This window comes from Oncorhynchus tshawytscha, linkage group LG13 (assembly GCF_018296145.1).
Source record: "Oncorhynchus tshawytscha isolate Ot180627B linkage group LG13, Otsh_v2.0, whole genome shotgun sequence".
NCBI classification, from domain to species: domain Eukaryota; kingdom Metazoa; phylum Chordata; class Actinopteri; order Salmoniformes; family Salmonidae; genus Oncorhynchus; species Oncorhynchus tshawytscha.
This window is the reverse complement of record NC_056441.1, coordinates 85,021,446-85,043,037: the sequence shown is the minus strand read 5'-3', so window position 1 is coordinate 85,043,037 and position 21,592 is coordinate 85,021,446. Positions and strand designations below refer to the sequence as shown.

At 43.5% G+C, this 21,592-nt stretch overlaps 1 protein-coding gene across 1 annotated transcript; it reads right to left on the bottom strand.

Annotated features, from left to right (window-relative positions):
- Positions 1–630: 630 nt before the first annotated feature.
- LOC112265735 (extracellular calcium-sensing receptor-like) lies at positions 631–5,540 on the bottom strand. Its single transcript, XM_024443290.1, has 10 exons — positions 5,365–5,540; positions 4,983–5,271; positions 4,750–4,836; positions 4,518–4,625; positions 4,230–4,412; positions 3,771–4,151; positions 3,359–3,589; positions 1,932–2,055; positions 1,364–1,836; positions 631–1,274 (listed from the first exon to the last, which is right to left on the bottom strand). The coding sequence occupies exons 1-10, from the start codon at positions 5,499–5,501 to the stop codon at positions 831–833; spliced, it is 2,457 nt and encodes an 818-aa protein (XP_024299058.1). The 5' UTR covers positions 5,502–5,540; the 3' UTR covers positions 631–830.
- Positions 5,541–21,592: the final 16,052 nt, after the last annotated feature.

Sequence of the window (21,592 nt, the reverse complement as noted above, 5' to 3'; positions counted from 1 at the left end):
TTCCCACTATGCCCCTAGAATAGGAAACAAAAGGTATTATTACACTTACTAGATATAGTTAAATGACCATTCAGACTTCCTGATTGAACTTCCTGAAACTACATTATAATTTCCACACAATCTAAATCAGGGAGGGGCCACAAAAAAATCTGAACTCATGTGGGGCAGCAGTAGCTCGCGGTCTGCCTACCCACATCCATACCCACACATGCAGTAGTCTTTTCTGAGGGCCCTACGTTACATTTTGTTGGGAGGACAATTCTTCTTCTTTTTTGACAGCAGAGAAAAAGTTGTATATATCTATATATTTTGCCATTGGGCGTAGAGAAATTGGTGCAGTTTTAAAGCACGTTTCTTGCAATTCTACACATTTTCCCATGTGGCAGAGAGAAGATTTAGCAATTTTACAGCTATTTTCCTGTAATTTCACAAATTTTGACATGTTGTAGAGAAGTGTTTGCAGTTTTCAATATGTTAACTGAATGAGAGTGGTAATTTGACCATGATTACTACAATTTTATGATAGCTGGCTAGAGCAATCTAGAAAAACGTTAGCTGACATGGGCTAATTGAGAGACTGTCAGTGACTGACACAACAACAGGAAAATGCTGACGCAGAACCACATTTCTATATTTCACCTTGTGTATTCTACCATTTTTAATATTCAATATTAAGTTGATAACCTGACTGTCCAAAAAAAAAACTAAATTGATCAGTTTTGCAAATTGATCCGCGGGCCTACAAAAGGGGGGGCGGGCGGGCCTACAAAAGGGGGGGCGGGCCGTCAGCTGCCCGTCCCTGATATAAATTATAGACGTTGTAAGATCCACTAGAATGTCTTGTCAGGTTCAGACTTGGCCATGAGGTGTTTCCTGTTGTTCTTCTCAGGCTTCAGCAGAATGATGTAACATTTGGGCAGGAAGAGGCAGGTCAGCAGGCCGAAACTGGAGCCCAGGATGGCGAACACCTCCGTGGCCGTGGAGTACTTCCCAGGAGAGCTGACGTAGGCAGGGACGAAGGCCACCCACACAGCACAGAAGATCAGCATGCTGAAGGTGATGAGCTTAGCCTCGTTGAAGTTGTCTGGGAGTTTTCTGCCCAGGAAGGCTAAGAGGAGACAGAGAGAGGCCAGCAGGCCGATGTAGCCCAACACAAGGCAGAAGCCCAGGGCTGAGCCCTCATCACATAGGAGGATGACACAGGCACTCTCACGTGTCATCAGTCTGCGTGGGCTGGGAGGGGAAACAGCCAGCCACACAGCACAGATCACCACCTGGAGGAGGAAAATAATTGTTATGTTGATACGTAACAGTCCAACAAGGGTGCATGATACGAAGAGAACAGCTGGGTCAATGTTCCTACCTGGACCAAAGTACAGAGTGAGATGAAGGCTCTCTGCTGTAGAGGCCCAAACCATTTCATGACATTACTGCCTGGAAGTGTAGCCCTGAAGGCCATCAACACCACTATTGTTTTCCCCAGAACACAAGAGATGCAGAGGACGAAGGTGATCCCAAACGCTGTGTGGCGCAGCATACAGGACCACTCAGAGGGCCGGCCAATGAAAGTAAGAGAACACAAAAAACACAGAGTCAAGGAGAAGAGCAGCAGGAAGCTCAGCTCAGAGTTGTTGGCCCTGACGATGGGGGTGGCGTGGTGACAGGCGAATATGAGGACGACTGTGGCAGTGCAGAAGGACCCCAGCAGGGCCACGGAGAGCAGAGCCATACCCATTGTGTCACCGTAGGACAGGAAGTCAACCTGCTTGGGGATGCAGGCTGTACACTCCTCATTGGACCAGAACTCAGGTAGGCAGCGAACACACTCTATAGCATCTGGGGAACATGGAGAAGACAAGACATATTTCTGAAGTGAGGCTGGGTTATGACAACACACTCTCGCTTCCATACAGGCTGTAGACTGGCCTCACCTGTCTGATTGCTAATCTCCCCTGCTGTACAGACCACACAGTCAAAGCAGCAGACAGGGAAGTGAGGCCTGATGGCCCTCCGAGTGCCTGGAAGACAGCTGCTACTGCATACTGACAGAGGGACCTGGGAGGGAGGGAGATCACACACTGCTTCAGTCAGAATTAAACATGAATGCACACGAGAGCAACAGAGATAAACATGAATAAACATGAATGCACACGAGAGCAACAGAGATAAACATGAATAAACATGAATGCACACGAGAGCAACAGAGATAAACATGAATAAACATGAATGCACACGAGAGCAACAGAGATAAACATGAATAAACATGAATGCACACGAGAGCAACAGAGATAAACATGAATGCACACGAGAGCAACAGAGATAAACATGAATAAACATGAATGCACACGAGAGCAACAGAGATAAACATGAATAAACATGAATGCACACGAGAGCAACAGAGATAAACATGAATGCACACGAGAGCAGATAAACATGAATAAACATGAATGATAAAACAGATAAACATAATAAACATGAATGCACACGATAAACATGAATAAACATGAGCAACAGAGATAAACATGAATAAACATGAATGCACACGAGAGCAACAGAGATAAACATTAATAAACATGAATGCACACGAGAGCAACAGAGATAAACATGAATAAACATGAATGCACACGAGAGCAACAGAGATAAACATGAATGCATGAATGCACATGACGAGAGCAAGCAACTGAGATAAACATTAATAAACATGAATGCACACGAGAGCAACAGAGATAAACATGAATAAACATGAATGCACACGAGAGCAACAGAGATAAACATGAATAAACATGAATGCACACGAGAGCAACAGAGATAAACATGAATAAACATGAATGCACACGAGAGCAACAGAGATAAACATGAATGCACACGAGAGCAACAGAGATAAACATGAATAAACATGAATGCACACGAGAGCAACAGAGATAAACATGAATAAACATGAATGCACACGAGAGCAACAGAGATAAACATGAATAAACATGAATGCACACGAGAGCAACAGAGATAAACATGAATAAACATGAATGCACACGAGAGCAACAGAGATAAATGAATGTATTATAAGACCATGTTCTATGACCATGAAATGCAAAAGAATACATCTAAAAAGGAAAACTAAACTACTAAATGCAATTTCTTACAACAACAACAAAAATATTTAACAGACATCATAGTTGAATGCAGTTTAATAAAATGTATGTTCTTTGTTGCATCCATCCCCTCCAGCTATTCTTTGCCTCCTCATTTTCTAAGATATTAAATCATATTTTTTCCCAAAGAAATCTAACTAGGTCAGCATTTCTTATAGAATGATTAAGAGATTAAAAGGTAAAAGTTCAGACATTTATGAGAGCCTTACTGTCGTCTGGTTTCCATTCCAGATGATGTCCGTTTTCTGGATGTATAGTTTCTTCCTGCCCAGGCTGGTAGTCTCGTCAAACCTCCCCACTGTGACAAACTTCACCTGGCCCTCTGCCCCTAACTGCCAGTTCACCAGGTCATACACAGCTACTGGGTCCCCGTTCACATCAAACTTAGTCTCATCACCAAACGAGTTAGAGAACTCCACCTTCTTCAGGTAGTGCAGGAGCTGAGGAGAGATAGACAATCGGGCATACATTCAGAATGTTTCAAATTGAACTATTTGGCTTGTTTAAAACTATTTTTAAAAGTAACTACTTTTCTTACTTAAAACTATATATGAAAGTAAAAGTAACTATTTTTCTTGTTTAAAACATCAGTACATTTTCTGACCAGTACCAGTCCAGTACCTGCCATGGCTGTATGCTGTCAGTATTTGGGCAGGCATGCAGAGGGAAAGGTCCTCTTCCTGTCTCACAGCTCCTCATAGCATGCAGTGCGTGGGCGATGGCGTACACAGCCTTGTACACATTATAGGATATCCTCAACTGAGACACGTCAGAGTAGATGTTCCTGACACTGCCCAGGTCCTCAGACCCAGAGCACAGAGGTTTACCCCCCTGACTATCTCCACCCCCATCACCCTGCAGGCTACACTTAAACACCTCCTCCCAGAAAGGGCGTAGGAACGGGTCCTCGGAGGCGTCTGGGCTGGAGGGGTGGAGACGCAGCAGGAACTCCTGTAGTCCAGGGATGTGCACAGCTCGGCGGATGGCGAAGCCCATGGAGCCCTGGAGGATGGGGAGGAAGCGGGGAGGGGTGGAGAGAACTGAGGCTGTACTCCAGGCTTCGCTGGCCAGCCACTGCACCCCTGTCAGACCCTGCCGCAGGGCCTCGTCAAACAAAGCGCCAGCATCCTGCTCCAGGGCAAACACCAGAACCACGCCAGCCCCAGAGGACCGAATACGGGCAACGATGGAGGCCATGGCCCCCTCCGCGTGGTTTTTGGGGATGATTTCATGAAGGGCCATGCAGGCACCGAGCCTCTGCACCTATTCAGGTATACTATGGTCATTTAGCAGATACTTTCAGCCATAACACATTCACATTGTGCATTTATCCACACAGGAGAAAATGATACAGTATATACCACAAACCTTCTCAGAAAATATTTGTGCTCCCCCACGACCATATGCATCATCCCCGGCAACCACACCCACCCATTTCCAGCTGAAGTGCTGGACGAGCTGCACCAGAGCATCCACCTGGAATCAGACATTGATGAACCTTTTCCCAACGCTCAATTGCTACTAGAGTAGAGATTCGATAGGAATTAGATCAGAGAGAGAAAGTGGAGAAGTTAGAGAGTTACATGGAATGAGAAGTCACCTGGAAGAAGTCACTGGGCATGGTCCTGAGGAAGGCTGGGAACTCTGCCTTGTTACTGAGACATGCACAGCTAGAGAAATAACTGACCTGAGAGAGAGAGAGAGAGAGAGAGAGAGAGAGAGAGAGAGATTAGAGGAAGAAGTAATTCTACAGCCAATGTACTTCTGTTAGTAACACCCTAAAACTGTGAGGAGTAGTGCATACTGTTAATTGTAAGTGGTCAGTCTGCCTACCTGAGGTACTCTGAAGACTCCCAGGAAGCGAGCCACCACCAGAGACAGAGTGGAACCTCCATCCCCGATGACCACTGGAACCAGGCCATGACAGGATCCCCCCTCCACCTCTCCTTCCCCTTCTCCCCCCATCAGTTCCACAGAAGCCCTCAGGGCATGGTAAGGAGTACTGCACGAATCATATATCTTATATCCCAGAGTGAAGTTGGGGAGCAGATGATCATCTCTGTTGATCTCTTCGATGGCAAACATCATGGTCTGCATCCAGCGGAATGTCCGGAAGTTAAACCTGTGTGGGAGAGGAGAGGACAGAGGGATGAGCCTTACATTGAATCCTTTTATGGTGACGGCCATAGTCTAGAGAACTAACTCAGACCCTCACCCGGTGCAGCGTGAGCGGGCTGGTTTGGAGGTGAAGAAGAAGTCAGGCTGCATCACCATGTCATGGAGGGAGAAGAAGCCCCCTAGCATCACATTCCCGTCCCTCTGTAGCACAGGCAGGGCAGAGGGACCCACCATCGGTCTACACTGCTGAAGCTTGGACTGAGGCTGGGAGGAGATTAGACAGAAGAACTCCAAGCACAGCACTGTCACACAAATAAACCCTGACCTCTTCATTGTCTCCTCACTGCCACCATTTGCTCAGATAAGTCAAAAATCTATGTACCAGTTTATAACTTGTACATCCAACAAAGTCACACCAAGACTTTGACGGTTCCTACTGTACTATAATCCATAAGGAGACATAGAATCAAGCCATGCAGTAAAGAGAGTTGTTAACTCACTACAACAGCCTGCATGTTGTTAACTCACTACAACAGCCTGCGTTCCCATGAAGAGAGATTCCTCCAGTTTTAGAAAACACACCCTAATAAACTGTAACATATTGCATATCCTCATAAAGTCCAAAAATTCACCTGTCCAACTGCCAAAGACATACATCCATGCTGAACCCTCAGACAGTACAGCACACAGACACACACACATCCTCACCCACTCATTGTGGGGTCACGGCAAGAGCCCTCTTTATATGTTGCCTACCTGACTGACCCCCCCCCCCCCCCTCTCAGATAGCTCTTATCTCCCCAGGGATGCCGGTCAATGGAAAGACGAGAGCATCTGCCAGTTTCACAGTAAGACAGTGACAATAACAAACAACTGCCATGCACATTGGACCATGATGGAGTGAGACAGGAGACAAACAGCATTTACCATTCTGCCTGAGTGAACCAGCTGATCTTACAGCGATGTGAGGAGGCTCACCTCACCTCCCTGCAGACAGGTACCTGCTATAAGTCTCAGACCTCTAATTTACACACTCCTCAAGGAAGAATGTGTGTCTCATTGGAGTTATGACAAAATAATTATATAACACTGCTGTTGTCATGGCAGAATAGGAGCAAAACAGTAAGTGTCGTGAAAAACCTTCCATGTATAGTACTGTACGTATATGTTAATGAACAGAACCAATCAAATGTTTGGACACACCTACTCATTCAAGGGTTTTTCTTTATTTGAGCTATTTTCTACATTGTAGAATAATAGTGAATACCTAAAAACTATGAAATAACACATATGGAATCATGTAGTAACCAAAAAAGGTGTTAAACAGATTTTTCAAAGTAAAATGCCTTGATGACAACTTTGCACACTCTTGGCATTCACTCAAACAGCTTCATGAGGTAGTCACCTGGAACGCATTTCAATTAACAGGTGTGCCTTGTTAATTTGTGGAATTTCTTTCCTTCTTAATGAGTTGTGTTGTGACAAGGTAGGGGTGGTATACAGAAGACAGCCCTGTTTGGTAAAAGACCAAGTACATATTATGGCAAGAACTGCTCAAATAAGCAAAGAGAAATGACAGTCCATCATTACTTTAAGACATGAAGGTCAATCAATCCGGAAAATTCAAGAACTGAAAGTTTCTTCAAGTGATGTCGTAAAAACCATCATGTGCTGTGATGAAACTGTCTCTCATGAGGAACTGGGAAAGGAAGACCCAGAGTTACCTCTGCTGCGAGCATAAGTTCATTAGAGTTACCGGCCTCAGACATCGGCAATTAAATGCACCTCAGAATGCAGCCCAAATAAATGTTTCATAGAGTTCAAGTAACAGACACATCTCAACATCAGCTGTTCAGAGGAGACTGTGTGAATCAGGCCTTCATGTTCGAATTTTTGCAAAGAAACCACTACTCATGGACACCAATAATAATAAGAGATTTACTTGGGCCAAGAAACATGAGCAATTGACATTAGACCGGTAAATCTGTCCTTTGGTCTGATGAGTCCAAATTTGAGATTTTTGGTTCCAATCGCAGTGTCTTGAGACGCAGATTAGGTGAACGGATGATCTCCAGATGTGTGGTTCCAGCCATGTAGCATGGAGGATGAGATGTGATGGTGTGGGTGTGCTTTGCTGGTGAGACTGTCTGTGTTTTTTTTTACATTTCAAGGTACACTTAACCAGCATGGCTACCACAGCATTCTGCAGCGATAAGCCATCCCATCTGGTTTGCGCTTAGTGGGACTAAACGCATTGTCCTGTTTTTCAACAGGACAATTGCCCAAAATACATGTCCAGGCTGTGTAAGGGCTATTTGACCAAGAAGAAGAGTGATGAGTGCTACATCAGATGACCTGGCCTTCACAATCACCCAACCTCAACCCAATTGAGATAGCTCGGGATGAGTTGGACTGCAGAGTGAAGGAAAAGCAGCCAACAAGTGCTCAGCATATGTGGGAACTCCTTCAAGACTGTTGGGAAATAATTCCAGGTGACTACCTCTTGAAGCTAGTGCCAAGAGCTGTCATCAAGGCAAAGGGTGGCTACTTTGAAACACTTTTTTGCTTACTACATGATTCCATATGTGTTATTTCATAGTTGTGATGTCTTCACTGTTCTACAATGTAGAAAATAATGAAAATAAAGAAAAAACCTTGACTGAGTAGGTGTGTCCAAACTTTTTGACTGGTACTGTATACAGGGCATTTGAAAAGTATTCAGACCTTTAGACTTTTTCCACATGTTGTTACGTTACAGCCTTATTCTAAAATGGATTCAATAATTATTTTCCCCTCATCAATCTACACACATTACCCCATAATGACAATGCAAACAAAATACATATTTTTTGTAAATGTATATTTAAAAAAAAACGGAAATATTACATTTACTTAAGAATTCAGACACTTTACTCAGTACTTTGTTGAAGCACCTTTGGCAACGATTACATCCTTGTGTCTTCTTGGGTATAATGCTATAAGCGTGTCACACCTGTATTTAGGGAGTTTGTCCCATTCTTCTCTGCAGATCCTCTCAAACTCTGTCAGGTTGGATGGGGAGCATCGCTGCACAGCTATTTTCTAGTCTCCCCAGAGATGTTGGATCGGGTTCAAGTCCGGGCTCTGGCTGGGCCACTCAAGGACATTCAGAGACTTGTCCCAAAACCACTTCTGCATTGTCTTGGCTGTGTACTTAGGGACATTGTCCTGTTGGAAGGTGAACCTTCTCTCAAGTCTGAGTTCCTGAGCGCTCCGGAGCAGGTTTTCATCAAGGAACTCTCTGTACATTACTCCATTAATCTTTGTCTTGATCCTGACTAGTCTCCCAGTCCCTGCTGCTGAAAAACATACCCACAGCATGATGCTGCTACCAGCATGCTTCACTGTAGGGATAGTTGCATGTTTCAGGCCAAAGACTTCAATCTTGGTTTCATCAGACCAGAGAATCTTGTTTGTCATGGTCTGAGACTCATTTAGGTGCCTCTTGGCAAACTCAAAGCAGGCTGTCATTTGCCTTTTACTGAGGCTTCCGTCTGGCCACTCTACCATAAAGGCCTGATTGGTGGAGTGCTGCATAGATGGTTGTCCTTCTGGAAGGTTCACCCATCTCCACAGAGGAACTCTGGAGCTCTGTCAGAGTGACCATCGGGTTCTTGGTCACCTCCCTGACCAAGGTCCTTCTCCATTGATTCCTCAGTTTGGCTGGGCGGGCAGCTCTAGGAAGAGTCTTGGTGGTTCCATTTAAGAATGATGGAGGCCTCTGTGTTCTTGGGGACCTTCATCGCTGCAGAATTTTTTTGGTACCTTCCCCAGATCTGTGCCTCGACGCAATGCTCTCTCGGAGCTCTACGGAAAATCCCTTCAACCTCATGGCTTGGTTTTTGCTCTGACATGAACTATCAAATGTGGGTCCTTATATAGACGGGTGTGTGCCTTTTCAAATCATGTCCATTCAATTGAATTTACTACAGGTGGACTCGAATCAAGTTGTGGAAACATCTCAAGGATGATCAATGGAAAAAGGATGCACCTGAGCTCAATTTCGATTCTCATAGCAAAGGGTCTGAATTCTTATGTAAATAAGGTATTCCTTATTTAATTTTTTAATTAGCAAAAATGTCTAAAACCCTGTTTTCGCTTTGTCATCGAGGGGTAATTGTGTGTAGATTGATGCAGACATTTTTTTGTTCAATCCATTTTAGAATAAGGCTGTAATTTAACAAAATGTGGAAAAAGTCAAGGGATCTGAGTACTTTCCTAATGCATTGTACATGTGTAGGTGATTCATTCAGGACACAGTGTTGCTCTTTGCTTTCATACCATTGTTCTAAATCTAGATATTCCGTTACATTGCAGTGTTTAAATATTGTTCTAAATCTAGATATTCCGTTACATTGCAGTGTTTAAATATTGTTCTAAATCTAGATATTCTGTTACATTGCAGTGTTTAAATATTCCCTGTGTCGTGTTAATAGGGCGCTAACATGTCTTGCCATAGAATGTTGTAGTGTCATGTAAACGGCATTATAACGCGAAAAACCTCAATGTCCCAACTCTCTAAATACAAATCTCTGCTGTAAACCTGTGGAGTAATGACTCATTAAGGCCCGCTTTGTGTAATAATGTGCTCTGGTGTTTGGGAACAGATCATTAAGACTAGTGCTGCAGGCTATGTGAGACAGAGAGGAGGGCAGAGAGAGAAAGATGTAACCAGATAGAATGAGTGTTATGTCGCCTCAGGCTATAGTTTGGCTCCTCTTAACTAATACCCTCCCTTTGTGAGAAAGAGAGGGGAGGATGGAGCGAGAGGGAGGGGGCGTGATGGAAAGGTGTAGAGGTGTGTTGTTGTGCTTGAGGTAACAGTTTCCCCTCCTGACCTCTAATATCTCCCTGAGACTACCTCTGCTTAGTAAGTAGGGTCATAACAAGATGTCCCAGGTTGCACCTCTCTCAGAGGAGGACCTGTTCAGATGATAATGAAAACACCGTGGTGAGAGCGAGAACAACACTGAGATTGTTGCTGTATCACTGAGCTCCTCCAGGGAAAAGGCAGGAGGCACAGAGCAGTGAGGTTTAATCAGGCAGTGTACAGATGCGGTCAAATAGATGTATATTGGCACTCTTGCATGATTCACTATTTCTTCTGAAATAAGTTACATTTGAATTTTTTTTTTATGCTTACACATGCTTTTGTTTGATTTACAACTGCGCAGGACCCCCCCCTCCCAATTAAAAAATAAATAAAATAAATATATAAAAAATAATAAATAAACTTAATTAGAGATGTTTAACTTCAAAGTAGAAAAAATGACTTTGACTAAATTATCATTTTAATTAATTTGGTTGGAGGTAATGATCCTTGTTTACTGTGTAATTTATCTTACATAATGGTAAATTGCAGGTTACTACAGGGTAAAAAAATCAACCAGTTTTGAAAAGAAAAAACAGAACATTATGGTCCATTGCACTCCATTGCACTCCATTGTAAAGTAAAAGGGTGCAAATATATTTGCATCTGTGGGCTATGTCTAAATACAGGACACAAATAAAACGTTTGGTAGCTAACTCAGAACTTGACTTGATCTGCTGACCTTACCTTTGATGACTTCTGTCATATCATCCATTTAACACTGAAATGGACTGGGTATATAGAACACATAAAAAACACATTGAAAATATGTCTAACTGGCCTCTTGGAGAGAGGCCTTTTATATCCTTATCAGACAGCACCAAAAGTCCTGTAAACACCAGCCTGAGAGGCGTGTAGGAAGTCAAAACAAATGTGCTGTAAACACCAGCCTGAGAGGCGTGTAGGAAGTCAAAACAAATGTGCTGTAAACACCAGCCTGAGAGCCTTGTAGGAAGTGAAAACAAATGTGCTGTAAACACCAGCCTGGGAGGCGTGTAGGAAGTCAAAACAAATGTGCTGTAAACACCAGCCTGAGAGGCTTGTAGGAAGTGAAAACAAATGTGCTGTAAACACCAGCCTGAGAGCCTTGTAGGAAGTGAAAACAAATGTGCTGTAAAAACCAGCCTGAGAGCCTTGTAGGAAGTGAAAACAAATGTGCTGTAAACACCAGCCTGAGAGCCTTGTAGGAAGTGAAAACAAATGTGCTGTAAACACCAGCCTGAGAGGCTTGTAGGAAGTGAAAACAAATGTGCTGTAAACACCAGCCTGGGAGGCGTGTAGGAAGTGAAAACAAATGTGCTGTAAACACCAGCCTGAGAGGCGTGTAGGAAGTCAAAACAAATGTGCTGTAAACACCAGCCTGGGAGGCATGTAGGAAGTCAAAACAAATGTGCTGTAAACACCAGCCTGAGAGCCTTGTAGGAAGTGAAAACAAATGTCCTGTAAACACCAGCCTGGGAGGCGTGTAGGAAGTCAAAACAAATTTGCTGTAAACACCAGCCTTAGAGGCTTGTAGGAAGTGAAAACAAATGTGCTGTAAACACCAGCCTGAGAGCCTTGTAGGAAGTCAAAACAAATTTGCTGTAAACACCAGCCTGAGAGGCTTGTAGGAAGTGAAAACAAATGTGCTGTAAACACCAGCCTGAGAGCCTTGTAGGAAGTGAAAACAAATGTGCTGTAAACACCAGCCTGAGAGCCTTGTAGGAAGTGAAAACAAATGTGCTGTAAACACCAGCCTGAGAGCCTTGTAGGAAGTGAAAACAAATGTGCTGTAAACACCAGCCTGAGAGCCTTGTAGGAAGTGAAAACAAATGTGCTGTAAACACCAGCCTGAGAGGCTTGTAGGAAGTCAAAACAAATGTGCTGCAAACACCAGCCTGAGAGCCTTGTAGGAAGTGAAAACAAATGTGCTGTAAACACCAGCCTGGGAGGCGTGTAGGAAGTGAAAACAAATGTGCTGTAAACACCAGCCTGAGAGGCTTGTAGGAAGTGAAAACAAATGTGCTGTAAACACCAGCCTGGGAGGCGTGTAGGAAGTCAAAACAAATGTGCTGTAAACACCAGCCTGGGAGCCTTGTAGGAAGTGAAAACAAATGTGCTGTAAACACCAGCCAGGGAGCCTTGTAGGAAGTGAAAACAAATGTGCTGTAAACACCAGCCTGAGAGGCGTGTAGGAAGTCAAAACAAATGTGCTGTAAACACCAGCCTGGGGGCCTTGTAGGAAGTGAAAACAAATGTGCTGTAAACACCAGCCTGGGAGGCGTGTAGGAAGTGAAAACAAATGTGCTGTAAACACCAGCCTGAGAGGCGTGTAGGAAGTCAAAACAAATGTGCTGTAAACACCAGCCTGGGGGCCTTGTAGGAAGTGAAAACAAATGTGCTGTAAACACCAGCCTGGGAGGCGTGTAGGAAGTCAAAACAAATGTGCTGTAAACACCAGCCTGAGAGGCGTGTAGGAAGTCAAAACAAATGTGCTGTAAACACCAGCCTGAGAGGCGTGTAGGAAGTCAAAACAAATGTGCTGTAAACACCAGCCTGGGAGCCTTGTAGGAAGTCAAAACAAATATTCTGTAAACACCAGCCTGGGAGCCTTGTAGGAAGTGAAAACAAATATTCTGTAAACACCAGCCTGGGAGGCTTGTAGGAAGTGAAAACAAATATTCTGTAAACACTGGCCCGAGAGGCTGGTAGGGAGTGAAAACAGATGTTTTGTAAACACCAGTCTGAGAGACTTGTAGGAAGTAAAAACAAATGTTCTGTAAACACCAGCCCGAGAGGCTTGTAAGAAGTGAAAACAAATATTATGTAAACACCAGCCTGAGAGGCTTGTAGGAAGTGAAAACAAATATTATGTAAACACCAGCCTGCGAGGCTTGAAGCAAGTGATTATAAATATTCTGTAAACACCAGCCTGGGAGCCTTGTAGGAAGTGAAAACAAATATTCTGTAAACACCAGCCTGGGAGGCGTGTAGGAAGTCAAAACAAATGTGCTGTAAACACCAGCCTGAGAGGCTTGTAGGAAGTGAAAACAAATGTTATGTAAACACCAGCCTGGGGGCCTTGTAGGAAGTGAAAACAGATGTTTTGTAAACACCAGCCTGGGAGGCATGTAGGAAGTCAAAACAAATGTGCTGTAAACACCAGCCTGAGAGTTGTGTAGGAAGTCAAAACAAATGTGCTGTAAACACCAGCCTGGGAGCCTTGTAGGAAGTGAAAACAAACGTGCTGTAAACACCAGCCTGGGAGGCGTGTAGGAAGTCAAAACAAATGTGCTGTAAACACCAGCCTGAGAGGCGTGTAGGAAGTCAAAACAAATGTGCTGTAAACACCAGCCTGGGAGCCTTGTAGGAAGTCAAAACAAATATTCTGTAAACACCAGCCTGGGAGCCTTGTAGGAAGTGAAAACAAATATTCTGTAAACACCAGCCTGGGAGGCTTGTAGGAAGTGAAAACAAATATTCTGTAAACACTGGCCCGAGAGGCTGGTAGGGAGTGAAAACAGATGTTTTGTAAACACCAGTCTGAGAGACTTGTAGGAAGTAAAAACAAATGTTCTGTAAACACCAGCCCGAGAGGCTTGTAAGAAGTGAAAACAAATATTCTGTAAACACCAGCCTGAGAGGCGTGTAGGAAGTCAAAACAAATATTCTCTAAACACCAGCCTGAGAGGCTTGTAGGAAGTGAAAACAAATTTTATGTAAACACCAGCCTGCGAGGCTTGAAGCAAGTGATTATAAATATTCTGTAAACACCAGCCTGGGAGCCTTGTAGGAAGTGAAAACAAATATTCTGTAAACACCAGCCTGGGAGGCTTGTAGGAAGTGAAAACAGATATTCTGTAAACACCGGCCCGAGAGGCTGGTAGGAAGTGAAAACAGATGTTCTGTAAACACGAGCCCGAGACTATTGCAGGAAGTGGAAACAAATGTTCTGTAAACACCAGCCTGGGAGCCTTGTAGGAAGTGAAAGCAAATATTCTGTAAACACCAGCCTGGGACACTTGTAGGAAGTGAAAACAAATATTCTGTAAACACCGGCCTGAGTGGCTGATAGGAAGTGAAAACAGATGTGCTGTAAACACCAGCCTGAGAGTCTTGTAGGAAGTGAAAACAAATGTGCTGTAAACACCAGCCTGGGAGGCGTGTAGGAAGTCAAAACAAATGTGCTGCAAACACCAGCCTGAGAGCCTTGTAGGAAGTGAAAACAAATGTTATGTAAACACCAGCCTGCGAGGCTTGAAGCAAGTGATTATAAATATTCTGTAAACACCAGCCTGGGAGCCTTGTAGGAAGTGAAAACAAATATTCTGTAAACACCAGCCTGGGAGGCTTGTAGGAAGTGAAAACAGATATTCTGTAAACACCGGCCCGAGAGGCTGGTAGGAAGTGAAAACAGATGTTCTGTAAACACGAGCCCGAGACTATTGCAGGAAGTGGAAACAAATGTTCTGTAAACACCAGCCTGGGAGCCTTGTAGGAAGTGAAAGCAAATATTCTGTAAACACCAGCCTGGGACACTTGTAGGAAGTGAAAACAAATATTCTGTAAACACCGGCCTGAGTGGCTGATAGGAAGTGAAAACAGATGTTTTGTAAACACCAGTCTGAGAGGCTTGTAAGAAGTTAAGGCAAATGTTCTGTAAACACCAGTCTGAGAGACTTGTATTAAGTGAAAACAAATATTCTGTAAACACCAGCCTGCGAGGCTTGAAGCAAGTTAAAAAGAATATTCTGTAAACACCAGCCTGGTAGCCTTGTAGGAAGTGAAAACAGATGTTCTGTAAACACCAGCCTGAGACTCTTGCAGGAAGTGGAAACAAATGTTCTGTAAACACCAGCCTGGGTGCCTTGTAGGAAGTGAAAACAAATATTACGTAAACACTGGCCCGAGTGGCTGGTAGGAAGTGAAAACAGATGTTTTGTAAACACCAGCCTGGGAGTCTTGTAGGAAGTGAAAACAAATATTCTGTAAACACCAGCCTGGGAGCCTTGTAGGAAGTCAAAACAAATATTCTCTAAACACCAGCCTGGGAGGCTTGTAGGAAGTGAAAACAGATATTCTGTAAACACCGGCCCGAGAGGCTGGTAGGAAGTGAAAACAGATGTTCTGTAAACACGAGCCCGAGACTATTGCAGGAAGTGGAAACAAATGTTCTGTAAACACCAGCCTGGGAGCCTTGTAGGAAGTGAAAGCAAATATTCTGTAAACACCAGCCTGGGACACTTGTAGGAAGTGAAAACGAATATTCTGTAAACACCGGCCCGAGTGGCTGATAGGAAGTGAAAACAGATGTTTTGTAAACACCAGTCTGAGAGTCTTGTAGGAAGTAAAAACAAATGTTCTGTAAACACCAGCCTGGGAGGCTTGTAGGAAGTGAAAAATAAATATTCTGTAAACACCAGCCTGAGAGGCTTGTAGGAAATGACAACAAATATTCTGTAAACACCAGCCCGAGAGGCGGGTGGAAGTGAAAACAAATGTTCTGTAAACACCAGCCTGGGACACTTGTAGGAAGTGAAAACAAATATTCTGTAAACACCGGCCTGAGTGGCTGATAGGAAGTTGTTTTGTAAACACCAGTCTGAGAGGCTTGTAAGAAGTTAAGGCAAATGTTCTGTAAACACCAGTCTGAGAGACTTGTATTAAGTGAAAACAAATATTCTGTAAACACCAGCCTGCGAGGCTTGAAGCAAGTTAAAAAGAATATTCTGTAAACACCAGCCTGGTAGCCTTGTAGGAAGTGAAAACAGATGTTCTGTAAACACCAGCCTGAGACTCTTGCAGGAAGTGGAAACAAATGTTCTGTAAACACCAGCCTGGGTGCCTTGTAGGAAGTGAAAACAAATATTCCGTAAACACTGGCCCGAGTGGCTGGTAGGAAGTGAAAACAGATGTTTTGTAAACACCAGCCTGGGAGTCTTGTAGGAAGTGAAAACAAATATTCTGTAAACACCAGCCTGGGAGCCTTGTAGGAAGTCAAAACAAATATTCTCTAAACACCAGCCTGGGAGGCTTGTAGGAAGTGAAAACAGATATTCTGTAAACACCGGCCCGAGAGGCTGGTAGGAAGTGAAAACAGATGTTCTGTAAACACGAGCCCGAGACTATTGCAGGAAGTGGAAACAAATGTTCTGTAAACACCAGCCTGGGAGCCTTGTAGGAAGTGAAAGCAAATATTCTGTAAACACCAGCCTGGGACACTTGTAGGAAGTGAAAACGAATATTCTGTAAACACCGGCCCGAGTGGCTGATAGGAAGTGAAAACAGATGTTTTGTAAACACCAGTCTGAGAGTCTTGTAGGAAGTAAAAACAAATGTTCTGTAAACACCAGCCTGAGAGGCTTGTAGGAAATGACAACAAATATTCTGTAAACACCAGCCCGAGAGGCGGGTAGGAAGTGAAAACAAATGTTCTGTAAACACCAGCCTGGGACACTTGTAGGAAGTGAAAACAAATATTTTGTAAACACCGGGCCGAGTGGCTTGTAAGAAGTTAAGGCAAATGTTCTGTAAACACCAGCCTGTGAGGCGTGTAGGAAGTCAAAACAAATATTCTCTTAACACCAGCCTGAGAGGCTTGTGGGAAGTGAAAACAAATATTCTGTAAACACCAGCCTGCGAGGCTTGAAGCAAGTGAAAATAAATATTCTGTAAACACCAGCCTGGTAGCCTTGTAGGAAGTGAAAACAAATATTCTGTAAACAATGGCCTGAGAGGCTGGTAGTAAGTGAAAACAGATGTTTTGTAAACACCAGCCTGGGAGGCTTGTAGGAGGTGAAAACAGATGTTCTGTAAACACCAGCCTGGGAGGCTTGTAGGAAGTGAAAACAAATATTCTGTAAACACCGGCCTGAGTGGCTGATAGGAAGTGAAAACAGATGTTCTGTAAACACCAGCCCGAGAGGCTTGTAAGAAGTGAAAACAAATATTCTGTAAACACCAGCCTGAGAGGCGTGTAGGAAGTCAAAACAAATATTCTCTAAACACCAGCCTGAGAGGCTTGTAGGAAGTGAAAACAAATGTTATGTAAACACCAGCCTGCGAGGCTTGAAGCAAGTGATTATAAATATTCTGTAAACACCAGCCTGGGAGCCTTGTAGGAAGTGAAAACAAATATTCTGTAAACACCAGCCTGGGAGGCTTGTAGGAAGTGAAAACAGATATTCTGTAAACACCGGCCCGAGAGGCTGGTAGGAAGTGAAAACAGATGTTCTGTAAACACGAGCCCGAGACTATTGCAGGAAGTGGAAACAAATGTTCTGTAAACACCAGCCTGGGAGCCTTGTAGGAAGTGAAAGCAAATATTCTGTAAACACCAGCCTGGGACACTTGTAGGAAGTGAAAACAAATATTCTGTAAACACCGGCCTGAGTGGCTGATAGGAAGTGAAAACAGATGTTTTGTAAACACCAGTCTGAGAGGCTTGTAAGAAGTTAAGGCAAATGTTCTGTAAACACCAGTCTGAGAGACTTGTATTAAGTGAAAACAAATATTCTGTAAACACCAGCCTGCGAGGCTTGAAGCAAGTTAAAAAGAATATTCTGTAAACACCAGCCTGGTAGCCTTGTAGGAAGTGAAAACAGATGTTCTGTAAACACCAGCCTGAGACTCTTGCAGGAAGTGGAAACAAATGTTCTGTAAACACCAGCCTGGGTGCCTTGTAGGAAGTGAAAACAAATATTCCGTAAACACTGGCCCGAGTGGCTGGTAGGAAGTGAAAACAGATGTTTTGTAAACACCAGCCTGGGAGTCTTGTAGGAAGTGAAAACAAATATTCTGTAAACACCAGCCTGGGAGCCTTGTAGGAAGTCAAAACAAATATTCTCTAAACACCAGCCTGGGAGGCTTGTAGGAAGTGAAAACAGATATTCTGTAAACACCGGCCCGAGAGGCTGGTAGGAAGTGAAAACAGATGTTCTGTAAACACGAGCCCGAGACTATTGCAGGAAGTGGAAACAAATGTTCTGTAAACACCAGCCTGGGAGCCTTGTAGGAAGTGAAAGCAAATATTCTGTAAACACCAGCCTGGGACACTTGTAGGAAGTGAAAACGAATATTCTGTAAACACCGGCCCGAGTGGCTGATAGGAAGTGAAAACAGATGTTTTGTAAACACCAGTCTGAGAGTCTTGTAGGAAGTAAAAACAAATGTTCTGTAAACACCAGCCTGAGAGGCTTGTAGGAAATGACAACAAATATTCTGTAAACACCAGCCCGAGAGGCGGGTAGGAAGTGAAAACAAATGTTCTGTAAACACCAGCCTGGGACACTTGTAGGAAGTGAAAACAAATATTTTGTAAACACCGGGCCGAGTGGCTTGTAAGAAGTTAAGGCAAATGTTCTGTAAACACCAGCCTGTGAGGCGTGTAGGAAGTCAAAACAAATATTCTCTTAACACCAGCCTGAGAGGCTTGTGGGAAGTGAAAACAAATATTCTGTAAACACCAGCCTGCGAGGCTTGAAGCAAGTGAAAATAAATATTCTGTAAACACCAGCCTGGTAGCCTTGTAGGAAGTGAAAACAAATATTCTGTAAACAATGGCCTGAGAGGCTGGTAGGAAGTGAAAACAGATGTTTTGTAAACACCAGCCTGGGAGGCTTGTAGGAAGTGAAAACAGATGTTCTGTAAACACCAGCCTGGGAGGCTTGTAGGAAGTGAAAACAAATATTCTGTAAACACCAGCCTGAGAGGCTTGTAGGAAGTGAAAACAAATATTCTGTAAACACCACCCTGAGAGGCTTGTAGGAAGTGAAAACAAACATTATGTAAACACCAGCCCGAGAGGCTTGAGGAAGTGAAAATAGATGTTCTGTAAACACGAGCCCGAGACTATTGCAGGAAGTGGAAACAAATGTTCTGTAAACACCGGCCCGAGAGGCTGGTAGGAAGTGAAAACAGATGTTCTGTAAACACGAGCCCGAGACTATTGCAGGAAGTGGAAACAAATGTTCTGTAAACACCGGCCCGAGAGGCTGGTAGGAAGTGAAAACAGATGTTCTGTAAACACCGGCCCGAGTGGCTGATAGGAAGTGAAAACAGATGTTTTGTAAACACCAGTCTGAGAGGCCTGTAAGAAGTTAAGGCAAATGTTTTGTAAACACCAGTCTGAGAGGCTTGTATTAAGTGAAAACAAATATTCTGTAAACACCAGTCTGAGAGACTTGTATTAAGTGAAAACAAATATTCTGTAAACACCAGCCTGCGAGGCTTGAAGCAAGTTAAAAAGAATATTCTGTAAACACCAGGCTGGTAGCCTTGTAGGAAGTGAAAACAGATGTTCTGTAAACACCAGCCCGAGACTCTTGCAGGAAGTGGAAACAAATGTTCTGTAAACACCAGGCCGAGTGTCGTGTAGGAAGTCAAAACAAATATTCTCTTAACACCAGCCTGAGAGGCTTGTGGGAAGTGAAAACAAATATTCTGTAAACACCAGCCTGGGAGGCTTGTAGGAAGTGAAAACAAATATTCCGTAAACACTGGCCCGAGTGGCTGATAGGAAGTGAAAACAGATGTTCTGTAAACACGAGCCCGAGACTCTTGCAGGAAGTGAAAACAAATATTTTGTAAACACCAGGCCGAGTGTCGTGTAGGAAGTCAAAACAAATATTCTCTTAACACCAGCCTGAGAGGCTTGTGGGAAGTGAAAACAAATATTCTCTTAACACCAGCCTGAGAGGCTTGTGGGAAGTGAAAACAAATATTCTGTAAACACCAGCCTGGGAGGCTTGTAGGAAGTGAAAACAAATATTCCGTAAACACTGGCCCGAGTGGCTGGTAGGAAGTGAAAACAGATGTTCTGTAAACACGAGCCCGAGACTCTTGCAGGAAGTGGAAACAAATGTTCTGTAAACACCAGCCTGGGACACTTGTAGGAAGTGAAAACAAATATTTTGTAAACACCGGGCCGAGTGGCGTGTAGGAAGTCAAAACAAATATTCTCTTAACACCAGCCTGAGAGGATTGTGGGAAGTGAAAACAAATATTCTGTAAACACCATCCTGCGAGGCTTGACGGAAGTGAAAACAAATATTCTGTAAACACCAGCCTGGGAGGCTTGTAGGAAGTGAAAACAAATAATCCGTAAACACTGGCCCAAGAGGCTGGTAGGAAGTGAAAACAGATGTTCTGTAAACACGAGCCCGAGACTATTGCAGGAAGTGAAAACAAATATTTTGTAAACACCGGGCCGATTGGCTTGTAAGAAGTTAAGGCAAATGTTCTGTAAACACCAGCCTGTGAGGCTTGTAGGAAATGAAAACAAATATTCTGTAGACACCAGCCCGAGAGGCGGGTAGGAAGTGAAAACAAATGTTCTGTAAACACCAGCCTGGGAGGCTTGTAGGAAGTGAAAACAAATGTTCTGTTAACACCAGCCTGAGAGACTTGTAGGAAGTGAAAACAAATGTTCTGTAAACACCAGCCTGAGAGGCTTGTAGGAAGTGAAAACAAATGTTCTGTTAACACCAGCCTGAGAGACTTGTAGGAAGTGGAAACAAATTCTCTGTTAACACCAGCCTGAGAGACTTGTAGGAAGTGAAAACAAATGTTCTGTAAACACCAGCCCGAGAGGCGGGTAGGAAGTGAAAACAAATGTTCTGTAAACACCAGCCTGGGAGGCTTGTAGGAAGTGAAAACAAATGTTCTGTTAACACCAGCCTGAGAGACTTGTAGGAATGTGAAAACTTTTAGCTGCTACAGAATCCCACATTATCTAGCGACAGTTCTTTATGGAAATATAATCAATTCTGCATATATATATATATATATATATATATATATATTTTAATCCCACCAGATATACGTTTACAGAAAACATACCTGTTGTGGATAAAAAGCTGTGCTTGATGATGTAGTGCACATAAAAATGACTTGTGTGGTTAAGTTCCCACGTACTGAATAAAATACATAAGGTAAATGGTTTTCCATAGATTTCCATTTAAACTCTGACAACGGTTTTGTCACAAAAACTGTTGCGATGGACAGAAAACTTTCCCAATCTGGTTTTGGCCCATGCTCTCTAGTCCGCTGATAAAGTGTGATGAGATATGGATAAGAGCAAAAGCTCCGATCATGTCATCAGCGTTCAAATAATAGCCTACCCTGAATATTTAGCCTATTGGAGATCTGCATGATCACTATGCACTAACCACCATGTGTTGTTCATCATAACTTACTTCATCTGCCTGTAAACTTTTCATGCTATTCCGAGTCGTGGTGGTAGGCCCACAAGGAAACATATCATCAGTAACTACAGGTTCTTTGATCTGATGGTTATTATATCAATACTTGCGCATCAAGGGGTTTCCATCGACATCTCTCACGTAATTCATTTGACTGACAAAAACAAATCCCACCATGTCGAATGAACAAATTGTCTGTCGACATTTATGAAATTTCCTGTTTCTTTCAGCCCTGT